At 37.7% G+C, this 21,561-nt stretch overlaps 1 protein-coding gene across 4 annotated transcripts in view; it reads left to right on the forward strand.

Moving 5' to 3' along the window:
* Positions 1 to 21,561, forward strand: part of LOC133616117 (amyloid-beta A4 precursor protein-binding family A member 2-like) — a 163,213-nt gene that overhangs the window by 128,270 nt on the left and 13,382 nt on the right. For 3 of the 4 annotated variants that reach the window (XM_061975230.1, XM_061975229.1, XM_061975231.1), the window contains 4 exons: positions 609 to 644; positions 3,362 to 3,448; positions 7,478 to 7,663; positions 15,408 to 15,587. In XM_061975230.1, coding sequence (XP_061831214.1) covers positions 609 to 644; positions 3,362 to 3,448; positions 7,478 to 7,663; positions 15,408 to 15,587 — 489 coding nt within the window. The remainder of the gene's footprint in view (positions 1 to 608; positions 645 to 3,361; positions 3,449 to 7,477; positions 7,664 to 15,407; positions 15,588 to 21,561) is intronic. The other variant, XM_061975232.1, reaches the window with a different exon arrangement.

Raw genomic sequence — 21,561 nt, forward strand, 5'->3', positions numbered from 1 at the left:
AAGTGTATGTCAACTTTTGACCACGACTGTATGTCTCGACTACAATTATAATAACATTTATTTCTTTGGCTAACAATCTAAAATAAAAAAGGGGAACATTTTCTTAATTGCTTGTCATAGCAACCACGTTAATATTGCCATGCTTTTATTTTGAAGCTTACTTTGCGTTTTAATGCTGTTAGACAGTAATTATGTTGCTGTTGTTTCAGTGATAATGATGAATGTTGACGTAAATGGAGCCCTTTTTAGCAATGTGCCCTTTAGGTCTCAAATTGTGTGATGACAAAAGCGTATGTATGTCGACGTGGACCTAATTTGTGTTTGCATATTTTTTGAAATGCTGTGTCGAAATGCTCAGGAATCGCTCTTTTAATTTATCTCCGATAACCAACATGGCTGTGCTCATACTACACACAAACACACACATACACTTGCACACACACTTTTACAACAAATTGCAATAACACAGCTGTGTTTGGTTGTGGGGCTTTGTTGTCTTACCCTTTATTTACCACCGTTATTTCCTTTTCCTCTTCCTCCTGTTTTTTGGCCCCCCATATCTGCTGACCTTGTCTCGTCCAAACATCGCCTGGCCGCCCGCCTGCCAGAGGGTACAGAAGGCTGCCAAAATCAAGAAAAAGGCGGTGTGTAATAAACACAGCAACAAAAAAAAACCCTTGGCTACTTCCAGCCTTTCTCACCTTTCCTTTTATCTTGGGTCCGATGCTCCCTTCCATCAAATTCCTTGCATGTTTTATGTCCTCATTTTTGGTTGTACATCATTTCTACAAGTCCATCACAGAATGCATGCATTAGAAATAAATAATATTCCCTCAATGTATTTAAAAACAAAAAATACAATTTTGTGGTTGCATTTTCTACATTGAACTAGCAAATAAATTCAAATGTCTTTATTGTCAGTACAAATTAGGAACATTTAGACACTTGATGTGGCTTTTACACATTAATGTTTCAAAGTGGTTAGGGTTGTGGAGTGAAGCCTGTAAAAAAGACACTTATGTCAACAACAGTAACAGGCTTGAATGGTGAATAATTAATGGTTTAATTAATGATAGATTTCACAAGCACTCAAACAAGTTTCCCTCACTTTGTGGTAGTATAAAACCTAAAATATGTTGCATTTAATTGTGGCAACTGTGTTCTTCTCCAAGGGGTTTTAATGTATTAAACCATGTTTATTCATCATTTGTACTGTTTATCCTGAGCTTGGGAACATAATATTAGAACTTATCTTTATTGACACTGTGTGCAAAAAGGCTTTGTGGGCTCGCCACAAATTCACTGGTTTTCCATAACATGCATGTCTTTGGTCTCGGTGACTGTATGTGGAATCACCTAGAACAAGGGTGTCAAACATATTTTAGCTCAGGGTTTTGCATGGAGGAACATCTATTATACCAACCTGGGCCGAACTGGTAAAATCATGGCATTAAAAATTAAAAATAAAGACAACTTCACATTGTTTTCTTTGTCTTACTTTGGCCAAAAATAGAACAAAACACATTCTTATAATGTACATATTACAAATAATCCTCTTGGCAAAACACTTCGTTAGTTGAAAATTCTGAGGAAGAACCATGAAGAACACAATGAACTTAGATGTGTTTTTCAAAGCCATTAAACTTTAAGCACTTCCTGTTTCAAATTCTCACGTTGGCAGTTCAATAAAGACGTATTTGGAAAAGAAACCAAGTGTTTCCTCAAACCGCCACATTGGTGACACACACAACTGCCACAACACATTCATTTATCATCATTCAAATATTACAATTATAATATAAACAAAACAGTTATCATAATGAAACCATAGCCAAAATCAAGGTAATATAACTCAAAACTTAACCATAGTGAACATAATAGATTTTAAGTATGAAATAAAATAGAACAAACATAACAAATGTAAAAACACACATTTTTTACAATGGAGTTCAGGGTGCACATATCGTGCATTCAACCATTTGCCAGCGCGGTATGGAACCCTAAGTACAAAGATGATGGTCAAGTTGACTTAAGTCTTTGCATCTTACTGTTACGTTATTGTATCCGATAATTTACAATGAAAGAAGGTATTGCGTGTCAATACTGCCGCCATCTGCTGCCAGCCACAACGGAAGCAGCGGATTGCGTGCACCTGTGCTGATTGGAGTAGCGGCACCCAATCCAGGGGGCACTTAAAGTCAGCAGACACGTCATTTTTAAACGCTGTCATGTGTGACAGTATGAACTATTTGCTTGCCTGTCAGAATTGCTATTGCGACATCCAGTGGACACATTTGGAACAGCATTTTTTTTTTCATCAAAAAAATGCGGCTCATTTTTACATGTAGCAAACTGATCTTGCGGGCCGGATTAAACCTGTTCGCGGGTCGTACGTTTGACACCCCTGACCTAGAACCTTCTGCAGACTTTAAAACATATAGCAGTACTATTTAGTTTTCACAGCCCAAAGTGTTTGTTTTAAGCCAAACGATGAGTGTTTTAGTCTTAAGCTCTTTGTAATTACTGTAGGGTTACGTATCGCTTAGATATTATCTGAAATCCGTAGTTTTGAAATGGTAGCGGTGATTAAAAGGCACTTAAGAGAAGGAAAACATACACATTTTGTGCCAAAACAATGCTAATTTTTAGTTTTGAAAGTTTGTAAAACATGCAAAATAGTCATTTAAATACTTCAATCATAAAAATGATACTTGTTTCTTAAATACTAGTATGAAAACCAACTGTTATAAGTATTACAGGAAACGCCAGCAGCAATGCAGAACACACAGAATGTGCTAACATATATATTTCACAGTACAGTAAATGTATCCCGTACAATTTGAGCAGAAATTGATTAAGATACACAATTTAGGCGATGCCAGTTAAATGCAGTTACTTGCACAATATCGACTTCATGCACTCGTTGCAGGTTGCTGAGTGTGTGTCTTTTGAGTAGAAGTACAAACAAACTTTCGAGTGTTTCGAAAGCATTTTTGGCTCGATGCAACAAATGAACAGATAATGAGGTGGTGGTGACCATGCCTTATTTTGGCTCTTTTCATCCATAGTTACTATTAATTAACAACATTGAAACAATACTGATATTTACTTCATTTTTTGGCCTGGTTACTACCGTTAATGTTATGGTACCCAGTATTTATACCCAAGCCTACATTAATTTTTTAAGTAGTTTATTTTCTTTTTGCATTTCCACCCCACTTTTAACCATTTGACCAGCATTTTCCTCACCGGCTGGACCACATGCATGGTGGTTTTTAATTAAGGTTTTCTAAAATGCAATGCAGGCAGTCTGTCTTTAACCCTTAGTGTACTATATGATGTTTGCTTGTGTCGTCTACAGAGCCCGGAGGGAGACGCTCAAACTCTGACTGAAGTCGATCTGTTCATCTCCACTCAGAGGATCAAAGTCCTCAATGCAGACTCACAGGTGAGCATGTGTGTCCTATTATTTCTATTGGGAGAAGGACTATCTATGTAGGCAGAGCACAAAGGGTTGTGTCATAGCTTCCACTGCAGATCTCATGGCGTGACCGAGGATTAGTGCAGACTTGGTAATACCCAAAATGCTTGGCTAACATTTGTACTGCAGGGTGACTCAAACAGATGCTGCAGCAGCTCTAGTTTTAGCCCATGAATACAACCTCGGGCAAAAAATGGAATCAGGATATTCTATCAGGTGTTAAATTTTGTAGAAAAAAAACAGGTAACAGACCCGTAACGCCAAACTATCGTCATTTCAAAAGGCTTTAAGAAACACTAAAATGAATTAAAAATTTTAAATAGTGGGTGGTCAGTAACAATTTCAGTTTTAGATCAAGTAAAGTGAAAATATAGAATCACTCAGTTCTGGAGAGGTATAAAATCGCCCTGTAAATGTTAATTTTCAAAGTTAACACTTGCATTAGAGCAGGGGTGTCAAAGTCAAGAATTATCTATGGCCCCCGGGATGATATTTGATTAGTATTAGAATCGGCCCGCAGGCAACAGCCGCCTGCTGCTGTTTTGCATGCACCAATACTCCATCAGTGTTGACGCTAGAAATTTTCAAAATGGGGTCCCAGGGACCTCATCAAGTCATAAAAATGGGGTCCCACAGTAAATTTTTGGGGTCCCACTTTTTTGTAACCAATTTGAAAATAAATGATAAATGTATGCATTATCCTGTTATATCTCACATTCTATATTGTGTTTTGTAAAAAAGTTGTCATAAACGTTACTTAATTCATTAAAAAAAATAATACAAAAGAAAACCAATTTTTATGCATAAATGTATTCAGTTGTAAACATTCATTCACTTTCTTATTTCCTTCATGGATCCAAACTTTACCGCTGCCGGGTATTTTTTGTATATTTTTATTGTAATATTTTCAGAATGTGTTTGTTCTACTTTGGCCAAAGTAAGACAAAGAAAACAATCTGAAGTTGTCTTTATTTTTTATTTTTAATGCCATAATTTTAATAGTCTGGACCGCCTGTGCACAGATTTTCCGCCATGCGGCCCCTGAGCTAAAATGAGTTTGACTACCCTGCATTAGAGTAAATCTGTTTATCAGTATGCAGTTAAAAGGAGTGGTCGCACCTTGGAAAACTGTTGTAACAGGTGGATTGACATGAAGCATGGCTATAACTCGAGATGTGTTGATTGAAACAAAGGCGAGGATTATAAAACTTAGAAGGTAAGAGTCAGCTGTGTCTTAAATCTGGACCAGTACAAACACCATGGGAAGGTTGTAAAAGGCTGGTAGACCAAGGAAAACATCAGAATGTCAAAAAAAAAAAACGTCAAGCAAAATGTCTTGAAAACAGAAAATGCACAGCAAAACAAATGAAGAACAAATGAGCAGAAACTGGAGTCACTGGAGAGATTGAACTGTGAGAAACCGCCTCAAGGAAATGTCATTTAAATACAGAAAAGCTCAACGAAAGCCATCATTAACACCTAAAGTAGTGGTTCGCAAACTTTTTTCACCAAGTAAAAAACACTTATACCACCATAATGACCAACTTTGAATACAGTAGCGTAGTAGGCTTAAGTATTAAATATAAAAACAAGACAAGAGGTTTTATTTAACAAGTATATTTTATATTTTTGGCCACTGTAACATCAAACACAGTTTGAACAGTAACATTGTGTTTAAATGTAGAAAAACACTTTAATCAAGTGATTCTTTGGCGTTCCACTAGATGGAGCCTGTGTACCACCAGAGGTGGGTAGTAACGCGCTACATTTACTCCGTTACATCTACTTGAGTAACTTTTAGGATAAATTGTACTTCTAAGAGTTGTTTTAATGCAACATACTTTTACTTTTACTTGAGTATATTTATAGAGAAGAAACGCTACTTTTACTCCGCTCCATTTATCTACATTCAGCTCGCTACTCGCTACTGATTTTTATCGATCTGTTAATGCAAGCGTTGTTTGTTTTGCTTTGTCAGATAGACTTTCAAAGTAGGATCTATTGCATGCCTGCGTTTCATCCAATCAAATACAGTCACTGGTGACGTTTGACTCCGTTTCACCAATCACATGCAGTCACTGGTGACGTTGGACTACGTTTCACCAATCAAACAGAGCCAGGCGGTCACGTGACCGCCGCTGAAACTTAACAACAAGCTTAAGCTCAATGTCAAATTTGAGGAAGCACATCGCGGTAAGTAACGTTAGTAAATATTTTGGCTGTCACCGTAGGCTGATGTTAGCTTCCCTGCTATGAATCACTGTCAAATGTACATCGTGTGGGGACATTTATTAACGCACTGCAGCCTCATAGACAGAGACACACAGACACACACGCACACACACACATGCATGCATACAATCACCAATTTGAAGTGCATCAAGTGCAGACCACACCTATCAGTTTATGGTTTGCGTAAAGGCTAACTTGTTATTTTCCTTTGTAATCTCTGCCTACTGAGCTTATGGTGCTGTTAAGTTATTGTGGCTCAATTTGCCTTAATTTTTTTATGTTAATGTATTATTATTTAATATATGTTATTGTTTTAGTTGCTTAAGAGATATTCCTGGCTATGAATTTGCTCATTGCTATTTTTATGTTTTTGTGCATTATTTATTGCCGTCATCATTAAACGAACAGGTTACTCATCAGTTACTGAGTACTTGAGTAGTTTTTTCACAAATTACTTTTTACTTAAGTAAATATTTGGGTGACTACTCCTTACTTTTACTTGAGTAATAAATCTCTAAAGTAACAGTACTCTTACTTGAGTACAATTTCTAGCGACTCTACCCACCTCTGTGTACCACTAGTGGTACACATACCACAGTTTAATCCCTTACCTAAACATAAAAACCAAGGTTCCAATGGGCTAAGGAAGAACAATTGTGGACTATATGACTGGATGAAAATCATATTCAGTGATGAATCGCGACTTTGTATTGGGCAAAGTGATGATTCTTGGAACTAATGAGATTTATAAAGATGACTGCCTGGGGAAAACATGCACATTTCCCCAGTAATTGATGATATGGGGCTGCATGTCCGGTAATGGAACTGGGGAGATAAATGCACTAGTTTTCATTTTGGACATTTTTTTATTCAATTAATCAAGATGATGTTTAGGGATGATTACATCAATTTTCAGGAAGATATTGAGCAACATATGTAGGACTTTCCTTGTCTGAAAACTTGCCTTGAAGAAAGATACATAAGGTCAAAGTCATGGCCTGCAAATAATCCGGATTTCAATCCAATGGAAAATATTTGGTGTAAATGAAAGAAAATTGTCCATGACAAGACTCTGACCTGCAAAGCTGATCTGGCAACAGCAATCAGAGAAAATTGGAGCAAGATTGATAAAGAGCACCATTTGCCACATGTTAAGTCCATGCCTCAGGGACTGCAAGCTGTTATAAAAGCCAGAGGTGGTGCAACAAAGTACTAGTGCTGTGTTGTGTTGGTTTTTTTTTTTGCGCTTTCATAATTTATTCACTATGTTTGATCTAAAAAACAAAACTGTTACTGACTACCACAATTTATTTTCTTGATTTCTTTTAGTGGTTCTTAAAGCCAGACATTTTGAAATGATTACAGCTTTCGGTCATGTCTGTTATCTGCTTTTTTTTCCTACAAAACTGAATGAACATCCTCCAAGTCTGGTGATTCCATCATTTTCCGGGGTTTGTATATCTTTTGGCTGATGGATCTTGTTTTATCAGGTCATCATTTCCTCCTGAGAACCAGTTTGTTATTGGTATATTTCTTTTTTGAGAGTCACACAGAGAAAACAGCCCTGTTATGCGAAACACAACTTTCCAATGCAAAAGATGCTGGTTCTCAGAAGGATATGTTTAATATCTCAGGCATTCGTTAATGTATTGTGTTTTCTTATTACATTAGTGTGAGTGCTGGAACATGCCAAGTCAGCATTATATTTGTATACACAGCTTTGTATATTTTGTTACAGTACTTTTTTTTATGCCACTTTAATAGGAAACCATGATGGACAACGCACTACGCACCATATCCTACATTGCTGACATCGGAAACATTGTGGTACTAATGGCGAGGCGTCGCATGCCCCGCACGGCCTCCCAGGACTGCATCGAAACCACACCTGGGGCGCCTGAGGCGAAGAAGCAGTACAAGATGATATGCCATGTCTTTGAGTCTGAGGACGTAAGTGGAGTGTTTATTTCACTAGCTTGTAGCGTTGTACGGTACGCCGGTACTAATAAAGTATCGCGGTACTAATCAATTGAAATCGGTACTATACCACCTTTGAAAAGTACCGGTTCCGCTCTTTCATCTGAGTGCCGCTCTGCTGCGGTGACTACAGAGCCGAGGCGCATGATGTTGAGTGTGTCAAAACGCGCACACAAAGTGCATACAAGTAATAATAACATCTTGGAGAGGAAAAATGGCAAAAGACTACAATTCTACTGGTTACTAAAAAGGGTGCGTGAAGCGCAATATGGAGGTATTTGGGCTTCAAAACTAAAAGGTGACGCTTTAAACAGGGATGTACCGTGTTGCAAGTACTGTTTTACTCCTTTCCTGCTTGTCGGCTCCTAGACTGTGGTCGAGGAGAGCAGGGGAGACCTTTCACTTCACAATGGGTCCGTAAAGCTCCGCTCTTTGGTCGGAATGACGAGGTCGTCGATTAGTTACAACCTAGTTACTTTATTTATAATTTCCACAGGGCACAACCGGACATCCACCATGCTATTGACACTCCTGCACGTGCTAGAGCTACCTCTCCTAACTTGCCCACTCACTTACTCACGTCACTCACCCCACATACTGCCATTCTTAAAGGAGCACACACGCACACACACACACACACACACACACACACACACACACGCTACTCTCACAACAGCTGTTTTAAAACATGCCTCGCCAAATTTATGTCATGATCCATGGTCCGGATCATGTTTTTGTATTTTCTGTTAGTTTTGGACTCCTTCAGTTTCTGTTTGTGACACCTCTGAGTTTGGTTTGGTTGCCATGGCTGCTTATTGTTTTCACCTGCCTCTGGTGTTTGGGACGCTCACCTGTCTCTAATCAGAGGCATTATTTAAGCCTGCCTTTGCCAGTCAGTCGGGCTGGCGTCATTGTTCGCTTCATGCTTTGTCTACGTAAGTCTTGTTTATTTCATGCCACAGTTTCGTGAGGTTCCATGTCCATAGTTCTATGTTTCCTGCGCTAAGTTTTTGCCTTAGCTTCCGCGTGCGATAGGCACGCTTGCCTTTGTTTTGTAAATTGGATGATTTATCAAGATTAAATAAATCATGTTCCTACCTGCAAGTCCTGTTCTGAGTCGTCCGTTTGCATCCCGGGAGAACGAACCGCGCAGTAAGCTGCAACCCCGCCGTGACAATGTAGCGATTAGTATGAACACCTTTGCTTCAAACTTAGGTAAACATTTAAATAATGAATATTCAGGTAATAGGTAATAATGTAATTGTAACACCTGTCCTGCTGTTCGTTCTGGTGCAGACTGTAGTCGAGGAGCACAGGGAAGACGTTCCCTTCAGAGTCGATGCCATTTCAATGCCTTTTCATTTATATTTTAACCTTGTAAAATTGTTCTTTGACTGTGAGTGTTTAATGTAGCGTAAGATTTTCTGTTAAAAGAAAGCCAATATTGACATTTTTCGTAATTCCCTTTATTTTGAAAAGTATCGATATACATTCTGGTACCGGAACTAAATTATTGGTATCGGGACAACCCTACTAGCTTGTTATACTGCGAAAAGCTTCTTTATCGTTAATGTGGTGGATCTGCTTTGATCGTCTGTAAGAGTTGCTTGAAGAAAGAATTAAAGAAAAATATGTTTAAACCTAAGTTATGTGGCAGTCAGGTAAATTAGTTGTTAGTGTCTGTGGGGAGCGAGGACTTTAAAAAAAAAGAGTTGCATTAATTACAATTTAATATGAATGCGATGAATTAGATTAAATTATAGATAGAACTTTATTTAGTCCCTGGGGGTGTGCCCTCAGGGAGCGGGAGGTTCCAATAGCAGCAACACCAAATGTGCCGTATTTTACTATAAGGCGCACCTAAAAACCTCCAATTTCCTCAAAAGCTGACAGTACGCCTTATAATCCGGTGCGCCTTATATATGGACCAGTATTGAGCCACAACAGGTCTCCCAACTACGGGATGCATAACGTAACCCCAGCCTCTACTGTAGCGTCTATTCTATGCGCCTTATAACGCGGTGCGCCTCGTATATGAACAAAGTTTTAAAATAGGCCATTCGTTGAAGGTGCGCCTTATAATCCGGTGCACCTTATAGTGCGGTGCGCCTCGTATATGAACAAAGTTTTAAAATAGGCCATTCGTTGAAGGTGCGCCTTATAATCCGGTGCACCTTATAGTGCGGTGCGCCTCGTATATGAACAAAGTTTTAAAATAGGCCATTCGTTGAAGGTGCGCCTTATAATCCGGTGCGCCTTATAGTGCGGAAAATACGGTAATATACATGACAGTAGCAAGAGCAGCACGGCATGCATGTCAGACTAAAAATATCTTACACCTTTCAATTACAGGTGAAACTCAAACATTTTTAATATCGTGCGAAGGGATTTATGGCGCTTTTTCTCTAAATACTTTGTGAAACCCGTCATCTATGTCTTTTTTAACTACATTCAAAGGACTGGGAGCAAGGTGGGTGAAGTGTCTTGCCAAAGGACACAACAGCAGTGACTAAGATGTTAGAGTCGAACCAGGGACCCTCAAGTTTCTGGCCGGCTGCTCTACCATCTGAGCCACGCCGCCACAAAGGTTCATTCATTCCAGCGATTACAGTTACAAGGTGAAACAAATAGGCTCGAAACATGCAATCCCAGATATTTCGAGGCCTCCTTTTGATGATTATGGTTTACTGCTTATGAAAATCTGAATTGAAAATCTGGGGTTTGCAAAAATTGTAAGCCATCCATCCATTTTCTACCGCTTGTCCCTTTTGGGGTTGCGGGGGGTGCTGGAGCCTATCTCAGCTGCATTCGGGCGGAAGGCGGGGTACACCCTGGACAAGTCGCCACCTCATCGCAGGGCCAACACAGATAGACAGACAACATTCACACTCACATTCACACACTAGGGCCAATTTAGTGTTGCCAATCAACCTATCCCCAGGTGCATATCTTTGGAGGTGGGAGGAAGCCGGAGTACCCGGAGGGAACCCACGCAGTCACGGGGAGAACATGCAAACTCCACACAGAGCCCGGGATTGAACTCAGGACTACTCAGGACCTTCGTATTGTGAGGCACATGCACTAACCCCTGTTCCACCGTGCTGCCCAAAATTGTAAGCCATGATCATCAAAATTTTAACAAATAAAGGCTTGAGATATCTCACTTTGCATGTAATGAGTTAATATAACATATTAGTTTTACATGAATGGACTTTTGCACGATATTAAACATTTTTGAGTTTCAACTATAGTCTCTTTTTCAGTGCTATGTATGGAATTCTGCCTTTAAAATGTTTAATTGCGTAATAATGTACGTGACAGCTCTATGCACTATGCGCCCGAGATGGGAATAAATCTCAAATCTTTAATCCCAAATCTCAAAACAAAACAGGTCGAGTCAAGTCTTAAACCTCTGATACTGGTATTTTCGAGTCCTTTCAAGTCATTGACAATGTTAAATCATTACTGGAGCAAGAATAATATGCCTCTAACTATGATACAATGTTCTTTATTTAACATATAAATCCAAAGTAATTAAATTGTTTGACATTCTGAAATTATAATTAATACAGGGTGATATAAGTTTAAATGACAATTCTTATTGCGCTTGCTTCAACTTGATAGTTAAAGTGAATGTACGGACGTGAGAGTCGTTACACACAAGACTGTCCTCACTCGGACTCATTTTCTAGTTCGGCTGCAAGTCGGGTTGCATAGATGCGTGGGCAATTTCCGACGCACATAGAGAACATAATTACATTAAAAACAACCCCCAGAAGAATGGCCTGCAACTGCGAATGGGTTCTCATCGTTCACTTAAAAGATCCGTTCAAAAGACTTGATTCGTTCGTGACATCTCTAATTGACATTGATTCCCTTTTGGTGAATATACAGAAATACAAATTCATTACATAGGCAATATTTTAATCGTTATTTCAAAATAGATTTTGTTTAATTCAGCCAAGGACACATTTGCTGAACACGCTAGATATATGATAAATGGCTCTTTGAATAGAGCCGGATCTTGAGGAGCCATTCCTTTCAAAGAGCCGTTCAAAAGAGCAGTTTATTGTAATCAAAGAAACAATTACTGGTAGAAGTTATAAAATAAATTGTGGATTAGAATAATTTCAATCTACACAGATGTTAGTTTATTGGTGGGAATTATTCTGAAATATTAACTATGATTTTATTTTTGTTTTGTTTTCATGTTAAACATTCCATAAGGTGGTGCCATATCCGTAGGCTTTGACAGTGACGTCACTATTTTGAATTTTCACTCAACGAAAACAATTTTGTAGCACAAGAGCATTTTAACAATACAGAAAACAATACATAAATAATAAGTGAGAATAAAACACTACTTCAGTGGCCTTGTGGTTAGAGTGTCCGCCCTGAGGATTGGTAGGTCGTGAGTTCAAACACCGGGCGAGTCATACCAAAGACTATGAAAATGGGACCGATTACCCCCCTGCTTGGCACTCAGCATCAGGGGTTGGAATTGGGGATTAAATCACCAAATGATTCCCGGGCGCGGCCACCGCTGCTGCTCACTGCTCCCCTCACCTCCCAGTGGGTGGAACAAGGGGATGGGTCAAATGCAGAGGGTAATTTCAATACACATCAGTGGTACTTTAACTTTAACTTCAGGATAATGAACCAGAAAAGTGAATACAAATAAAAACAAAAAATAATTAGAAAAAAGTATAATGCGAAAACTGCATTTGCATTTAAAAAAAAGGGCTCCCAAATTAACAGCTCGCACTGCGAATCAGTTCTCATCGTTGACTTAAAAGAACTTGACTTGATTCGTTTTTCGATTATTACTATGAAGTTTAGTTTGAAGTCTCATTGCAAGGCTTTGATCATTTTGTCAAGTCGAGTCCAAAGTCATCACAAATGTGACTTGAATCTGACTTGGAGTGGACTGGAGTCGCATGCTATACGCACTATAGCTCCTTTTTATTATTTAGCATCACTATTTGAGATTCAGTTTATTACTCGCTCGACATCAACACTGAACAAAAATGAATAACATTTAATGAGTAGGCATGCAATTGAAATTATGCAAATCAAACAGGCAGTGTTTGGTTTTTGAAACCCCAAAGCAAAAACTCGCCTGGCAGTAGCAGATTGAGGAGGATTTGCCAACCTGAGTAGAGCCTGCAGCTCAGCGTCTGTGCCAGTCAGTAGGAAGGCAGGGCCTCTCATTTCGCTGATGGGTTTTAAAGGTCAGCCAGAAACATTTACATTGATAACAACATTATGTTATCCAGCAACTCACACATTTCTCTCTGCTGTGTGCAGCTTTGTTTTAATTTTTGCTTTTATATGCAAGTGAAAAACTTTGAGAGGCAATTGTGAAGGTTGGCTTTTTGATATATAATAGTTTAAATTATGTTGTCTATTGTTGCTTGGTAGTTTCCGGTCTATTTTTTATGCATCACCGTAGTGGCATGTTTGATTTCTTTGTACTTTTAATTTGTGAAATCACACACAAAATGTTTTAGCAATGACAATGTCAATTTTTACATGTAGTCTTACATGTACCCAAGATGTACAGTGGAAACTCAAACTTTTGTCTGTACTTAAACAGGGTGTGTAAATATACAAGTTTGCATATTGAAGCTAATTTCTCCATAAGAAACAATATAAATATAAATAATTGGCTCCAGCCTCAACAAAAGTCCACATTTTAGTAACAAAAGTGTTCAAAGTACACTTTGAACACAGTATAAAGTGCTGTACAGTACCATACCATGCCAACTGTATTTATAAAGTACTGTATATTAAACAAACATAACAAGGATCAACTTTATATTTGATAACAAGGCCAAAAAAAACAAAACGACAAACTGAACTGTCCTTATTTTCAGGCGCCCTGCCGACACGCACACACACTGTCACTAGCCCTGTGGTGCGCTCACAGTTGGAAATCACAAAACTTCTTACATAAACAGCCAGGTCGTGACAATAATTAGGAAAAAAAAAATTAAAACCACTTTACCTTGTCGGTGAAATGTTTTGGCGTGCAGCGGAAGATAGAGGGAGCGGGGAAGTGACAGAGTTGACAACGCTGTGGATACTTCCTGAATGTTTCAAACTATATATCGCTTGTTTTAATAGTTCAGTTCCTTAGTGCAGAGCTTGCAGTTAATTTAAATTCATGCTTACAATGATCAAAATACGTAAATATTACATGTTATTATAAGTGTGCCTGTTACTACATTACATGTATACTTGTATACTTCAATCAATGTTTATTTATATAGCCCTAAATCACAAGTGTCTCAAAGGGCTGCACAAGCCACAACGACATCCTCGGTACAGAGCCCACATAAGGGCAAGGAAAAACTCACCCCAGTGGGACGTCGATGTGAATGACTATGAGAAACCTTGGAGAGGACCGCATATGTGGGTAACCCCCCCCCCCCCTCTAGGGGAGACCGAATGCAATGGATGTCGAGTGGGTCTGACATAATATTGTGAGAGTCCAGTCCATAGTGGATCCAACATAATAGTAAGAGTCCAGTCCATAGTGGGGCCAGCAGGAAACCATCCCGAGTGGAATGGATGTCGAGTGGGTCTGACATAATATTGTGAGAGTCCAGTCCATAGTGGATCCAACATAATAGTAAGAGTCCAGTCCATAGTGGGGCCAGCAGGAAACCATCCCGAGTGGAATGGATGTCGAGTGGGTCTGACATAATATTGTGAGAGTCCAGTCCATAGTGGATCCAACATAATAGTAAGAGTCCAGTCCATAGTGGGGCCAGCAGGAAACCATCCCGAGTGGAGACGGGGCAGCAGCGCAGAGATGTTCCCAACCGATGCACAGGCGAGCGGTCCACCATGGGTCCCGACTCTGGACAGCCAGCACTTCATCCATGGCCACCGGACCTGTTTGTCTCCCCCTCCACAAGGGAGAGGGGGGAGCAGAGGAGAAAGGAAAAGAAATGGCAGATCAACTGGTCTAAAAAGGGGGGCTATTTAAAGGCTAGAGTATACAAATGAGTTTTAAGATGGGACTTAAATGCTTCTACTGAGGTAGCATCTCTAACTGTTACCGGGAGGACATTCCAGAGTACTGGAGCCCGAATAGAAAACGCTCTATAGCACGCAGACTATTTTTGGGCTCTGGGAATCACTAATAAGCCGGAGTTCTGTGAACGCAGATTTCTTGCCGGGACATATGGTACAATACAATCGGCAAGATAGGCTGGAGCTAGACCTGACTTACAGCATGTATATAAACCTTAATGGAGTTGTATAGGCAGAATAGAGCGACTCCCATAGGCTCTATTGTAAGCAGACTTTTGATCACCTTTATTTACTATTTAGAATGCATAAAAAAAGGAAAACATGTGTTTTTGTCTTACATAAGGATTGTCAATGATAGGTAAAACTCCCAAAAAAAGTGCAGTTCCTCTTTAAGTACAGTGTTTTATTTTTACTATATTATAACAGAGTGTTACTGTTCTGTGTGTAATGTTACAAGGGCCAACAATATTAAATATACTTGTTAAATAAAACCTCAGCCTTGTTTTTAATGAATACTTTGGCCTACTATGCTGCTGTATTTTAATGTTGGTCTTGTTAGTAGTACTTGGAGAGCCAAGTGTTTTCTAAGGTGGTACTTGGTGAAAAAAGTTTGAGAACCAATGTGCTACAATATTGCCATTTATATGTATTTATTTCATTGTGTTTTTGTACACAGGCCCAGCTCATCGCTCAGTCCATCGGCCAGGCTTTCAGTGTCGCTTATCAAGAGTTCCTGAGAGCCAACGGCATTAACCCAGAAGATCTGAGCCAAAAGGAGTACAGTGACATCATCAACACCCAGGAGATGTACAATGATGACCTCATTCACTTCTCCAACTCTGAAAACTGCAAAGAGGTTTGTAAGAACTGGAATCCTCCAGGTTTTTCTCACGTGGCAAAGCTGGGCTCGTCAACCCCGACTTGATTAACCATTTGAGAATGAGACGTAAACAACAGTAGACGTTGTCCCATTAGCGCATGTTTACAGTGACTTGGTTTATTAGACGCAGATTATGCAGTAAAATCTGCTCAAACCGTTTTTTTCCCTCTTTGGCCCTTGATGTTCCTATAAATATTATGAGAGGATTTGGGAGGATTAGAAGCAGAGAAACACTTTCTGCTTTATGCAGAGAGGCCGCCCTGGCGTTTACTTACATACAGCTCCCGTGTACGTACAGTAGGATAGGGAAGGGGCCAAACCAGGCCGCAATAGAAAAAAAATACATGTATTTTACAATTTACTCTACTTGACAATTTTCTTGTAAATAACCGCATTGGCAGTTCCTCCAGGATTGTATAATGTTGCAATCTGTCAATCAAAAAGGTATCATATCATCCATTTAACTTTAATAAACAGAGCGTTTATTAAAGTTCCCCCATTGCCCCAACAGAGCGCTAATGCCAAGCTTTAACATTTTCAAATTTATTGAACATCAAGTTGTATACATTCAAACTCAATAACATAAAATAACATCAAGTTCAATAATAAATAAAATAACTGTGCAGCTGTGGTATAACTTGCATCAAGTTCAATAATAAATAAGATAACTTCCATCAAGTTCAATAATAAATAAAACAAAAGTGTTATAACTTGCATCAAGTTCAATAATAAATCAAAAAAAGTGTTATAACTTGCATCACGTTCAATAATAAATAAAAAAAACTGTTATAACTTGCATCAAGTTCAATAATAAATCAAAAAAAGTCTTATAACTTGCATCACGTTCAATAATAAATCAAAAAAAGTGTTATAACTTGCATCAAGTTCAATAATAAATCAAATAAAAGTGTTATAACTTGCATCAAGTTCAATAATAAATCAAAAAAAGTGTTATAACTTGCATCAAGTTCAATAATAAATCGAAAAAGTGTTATAACTTGCATCAAGTTCAATAATAAATCAAAAAGTGTTATAACTTGCATCACGTTCAATAATAAATCAAAATAAGTGTTATAACTTGCATCAAGTTCAATAATAAATCAAATAACTTGCATCAAGTTCAATAATAAATCAAAAAAAGTGTTATAACTTGCATCAAGTTCAATAATAAATAAAACAAAAGTGTTATAACTTGCATCAAGTTCAATAATAAAAAAAAGTGTTATAACTTGCATCAAGTTCAATAATAAATCAAATAAAAGTGTTATAACTTGCATCAAGTTCAATAATAAATCAAATAACTTGCATCAAGTTCAATAATAAATAAAAAAAAGTGTTATAACTTGCATCAAGTTCAATAATAAATAAAACAAAAGTGGTATAACTTGCATCAAGTTCAATAATAAATCAAATAACTTGCATCAAGTTCAATAATAAATCAAAAAAAGTGTTATAACTTGCATCAAGTTCAATAATAAATAAAACAAAAGTGTTATAACTTGCATCAAGTTCAATAATAAATCAAAAAAAGTGTTATAACTTGCATCAAGTTCAATAATAAATCAAAAAAAGTGTTATAACTTGCATCAAGTTCAATAATAAATAAAACAAAAGTGTTATAACTTGCATCAAGTTCAATAATAAATCAAAAAAGTGTTATAACTTGCATCAAGTTCAATAATAAATCAAATAACTTGCATCAAGTTCAATAATAAATCAAAAAAGTGTTATAACTTGCATCAAGTTCAATAATAAATCAAATAACTTGCATCAAGTTCAATAATAAATCAAAAAAGTGTTATAACTTGCATCAAGTTCAATAATAAATCAAATAACTTGCATCAAGTTCAATAATAAATACAATAAAAGTGCCACTTTGCAATCTTTGCAAAAAAAAAGGAGGAGCTATGCATTTGCAAGACAGGGCAAGTGACAGCACTTTCCCCCAGGAGAGCCACCTTGCTTCACTGTGAAACAGCACGGCTGTATGATCAGCTCCCATTTCCTCACACAGTGCAGAGAACAGTCGCGCTTTCAGTGGTCGTGTTTTGATCAAATTTACCGCGCTCACAACATCTGTTAAAACCTCATTGAGTTCGGGGCTGAGCTGCCTTGACGCGAGTGCTTCCCGGTGAATGACACAGTGTGTGCCCGTCACATTTTTGTTTCTCTGCAGGCACTGGCTCTGGCTCGACGACCTTTGAGGTGCGAGTCACAAATGTATATATTTGTGTAATTGTGGTCCACACATTAGCCTGCTACCCATCCGCGCGAAAGTTTGTTCCGCTTAGCCCCGCCCCCATTAGTTACTGTTGCTATGTCTGTCAAATTTTCGCTCGTACCGAGAAATATAAAGCCTACAGTAAAAATAAGTACCGGTAATTTCCATTTATTTATATAGCGGATTTCACAGACAGAATCACAAAGTGATTTACAGTGTGTATGGAAAATGAAAGCATAGTAAAAAAAAAAAAAATCTAAGAATATAATAATTTAAAAAAAAAATTTAAAGTGAAATTTCCTCCCGTTCCTTGCGCCCCACCTGTCATGTCTCTATTCCCCACCAGTGGGGCGCGCCCCACACTTTGAGAAACGCTGGTCTACACTAAGCCGGATAACCCCTTAAACGAATAATTATTTAGCCTAAGCCGCATTTCAGCCACACTAAATCATCGTTTAAGGTCCCCCTCCTCGGACAATTTTTTACTTGGGTAAGTGCGCCGTGTATTTCTTGAATCTCCGGCTCTTAGCTTTGTATGGACTCATTGATCATTTACAAACCGAGTTCGGAGAGGAAGTGACACCAGAAAGACCGCGCCCCACACAGGAAGTGACGTCAGAAAGAACGCGCCACAGCCAGCTTCATAACAACCTGTTCGGTAACTCGGTGGCAACCACTAAAAAGATAGAGGCGAGTCATCCAAACATGTTTCTCCTTATTCTACATGTACAGGTGCTTTATATTCTAGTTTCTTCAAAATAGCCACCCTTTGCTCAGATTACTGCTTTGCACATTCTTGGCATTCTCTCGATGAGCTTCAAGCACACCTGTATAGTGAAAACCATGAGGCTCATTGAGAAAATGCCAAGAGTGTGCAAAAATTTAATCAGAGCAAAGCGTGGCTATTTTGAAGAAAGTAGAATATAAAACATGTTTTCAGTTATTTGACCTTTTTTTGTTAAGTACATAACTCCACATGTGTTCATTCATAGTTGTGATGCCTTCAGTGACAATCTACAATGTAAATAGTCATGAAAATAAAGAAAACACATTGAATGAGAAGGTGTGTCCAAACCTTTGGCCTGTACTGTATATATATATATATATATATATATATATATATATATATATGTCTTAATAAGGTTATCCAAAAAATAGTGCTCGATACCGTAGTAGAGCGCAATATATGTATGTGTGGGAAAAAATCACAAGACTATTTCATCTCTACAGGCCTGTTTCATGAGGAGGGGTACCCTCAATCATCAGGAGAATCTCCTGATGATTGAGGGTACCCCTCCTCATGAAACAGGCCTGTAGAGATGAAATAGTCTTGTGATTTTTTCCCACACACACATACATATATATATATATATATATATATATATATATATATATATATATATATATATATATATATATATATATGTATATATATATATATATACACAATACAATACAATAATTATTACAATAATATTTACTACAATAATTGCCTCTCAAAATACCATAATTTATGTCCCCACATGACCATTGCTGGAGAAATACTATACAGAAACACATTTACACACTACTGGCCATTGTACAAAACAAGTTATTTTCTGGGGAATTACAAATCAATAAACCCACATCAGCAATTAAAACATATCGTATATGGTACTGTCAAAATTTAAATTGCAAAAAACATTTTTAAACGTGCAAAAATAAATAAATTAAATATCTGAACTCACATTTTATCGACAGCTGAGCTAGCTTACGGGGTTGGCTGACATCATCTCACAAGATGTAGTTTCTCTTTAAATATCCTTCTTGAAAATAGCCTTGCAAATATATGTGTTGTCTTGTCTTATTATAAAAGATGGAGACGAGGCGTGTTGGCTGAGTTCTTAAAGTTTACTCCACAGCGTGCTCATCAAAAACATCCAGCTGCCGGCATGAGTACGTTCAACAACCTAAACGGGGCTACTGCGCATGCTCTTCACTACTGTGGCATGCTGGGTAATGGGATTCTTATGTACCTGCCTCATAACATCACTATATATCATCTGCCTTAGGCTATCTAGAAGGCCTTACTGACAACAACGTGTGATCTGATTGGTTATTGCAACTGTCTGTCACTGTATGTGCCCGTTCACTTACAGTGCACAGACGCCCGCATTATTTATTCTGAAGATACAAACTCTATAAACTAAAAACAACAGCGCTGGAAGGAGCATAATATGACATGAAGAGAATATAAATACTTTTAGATATTTAGATTTAAATTAAAAATTCCTTTTATTTTTTATTATGATCATGATTTCTGGTTATGTTAGGGCAGCAGAGAAGGCCTCGCTGGCCCTGACGTCACACCACTGCTGTATATGTTTATATATGTATGTATTTATGTGTGTGTGTGTGTACATATATATATATATATATATATATATATATATATATATATATATATGTATATATATATATATATATATATATATATATAGGTATTTTGGTCATTTTAGGAATTGCAATTAATTTTTGCCGCAATGATTTCACTGAGCACAAGACAACGTTCACTATTTCCTTCAACAACAACAACTACTAATAATATTGGCGGACTTCATGAGAGCCAACAACTACTTTGGCACAAATTATGATCTAGGCCAGGGGTCACCAACCTTTTTGAAACCAAGAGCTACTTCTTGGGTACTGATTAATGCGAAGGGCTACCAGTTTGATACGCACTTAAATAAATTGCCAGAAATAGCCAATTTGCTCAATTTACCTTTAACTCTATGTTATTATTAATAATTAATTATATTTATCTTTGTGGAAACACTGATTATCTTAATGATTTAATTATTAATTAAATTGCCATGCAATTTAATAATTGCATGGCAGCTCCCTCCATCAGTGTGTGAATGTGTGTGTGAATGGGTAAATGTGGAAGTAGTGTCAAAGCGCTTTGAGTACCTTGAAGGTAGAAAAGCGCTATACAAGTATAACCCAAGTACAAGTACAACCCATTTCTCACAATACATATATATAGAAACAGATAAATATCAATATGCAACACTTTATTTCTTTTTTTTTCTTTTAGTGCACATTTTTCAAATTGAACATTTTCAAATGATCACTTCTAAAACAGTCTTGTGAAATCACAATATCCCATTTTAACTAACTAGCCACTAACATTTTTTAACAAATCATGAATTACTTTGCACCATGTTTGTACAAATAATAACTCACGTAAAATACAAAAGTCAACTCTCAAATTTTTAAATAAATCATGTCACACTTTGAACTGGACACCAAATCGGTGATCTGTTTCTTTGTCAGTTAGTGAAGACCAAGTCTTTAAAATATTTTCTTGGATTTTCAAATTCTATTTGAGTTTTGTCTCTCTTAGAATTAAAAATGTCGAGCAAAGCGAGACCAGCTTGCTAGTAAATAAATAAAATTTAAAAAATAGAGGCAGCTCACTGGTAAGTGCTGCTATTTGAGCTATTTTTAGAACAGGCCAGCGGGCTACTCATCTGGTCTTTATGGGCGACCTGGTGCCCGCGGGCACTGCGTTGGTGACCCCTGATCTAGAACCTTATATTTTTTTGCCTGAATATAAGGAGGATGAGCTACAAGTTGTAGAAGCTGGGTGACAAGCAGATCTAGCTCCAGCCAAACACTAAGCATCATAAAATAATCACTTACTGTACATTGTTTGCTCTCAGTGCCAACTGATAGGATGTTCATATC

The sequence above is a fragment of the Nerophis lumbriciformis genome, linkage group LG15 (assembly GCF_033978685.3).
Source record: "Nerophis lumbriciformis linkage group LG15, RoL_Nlum_v2.1, whole genome shotgun sequence".
NCBI classification, from domain to species: domain Eukaryota; kingdom Metazoa; phylum Chordata; class Actinopteri; order Syngnathiformes; family Syngnathidae; genus Nerophis; species Nerophis lumbriciformis.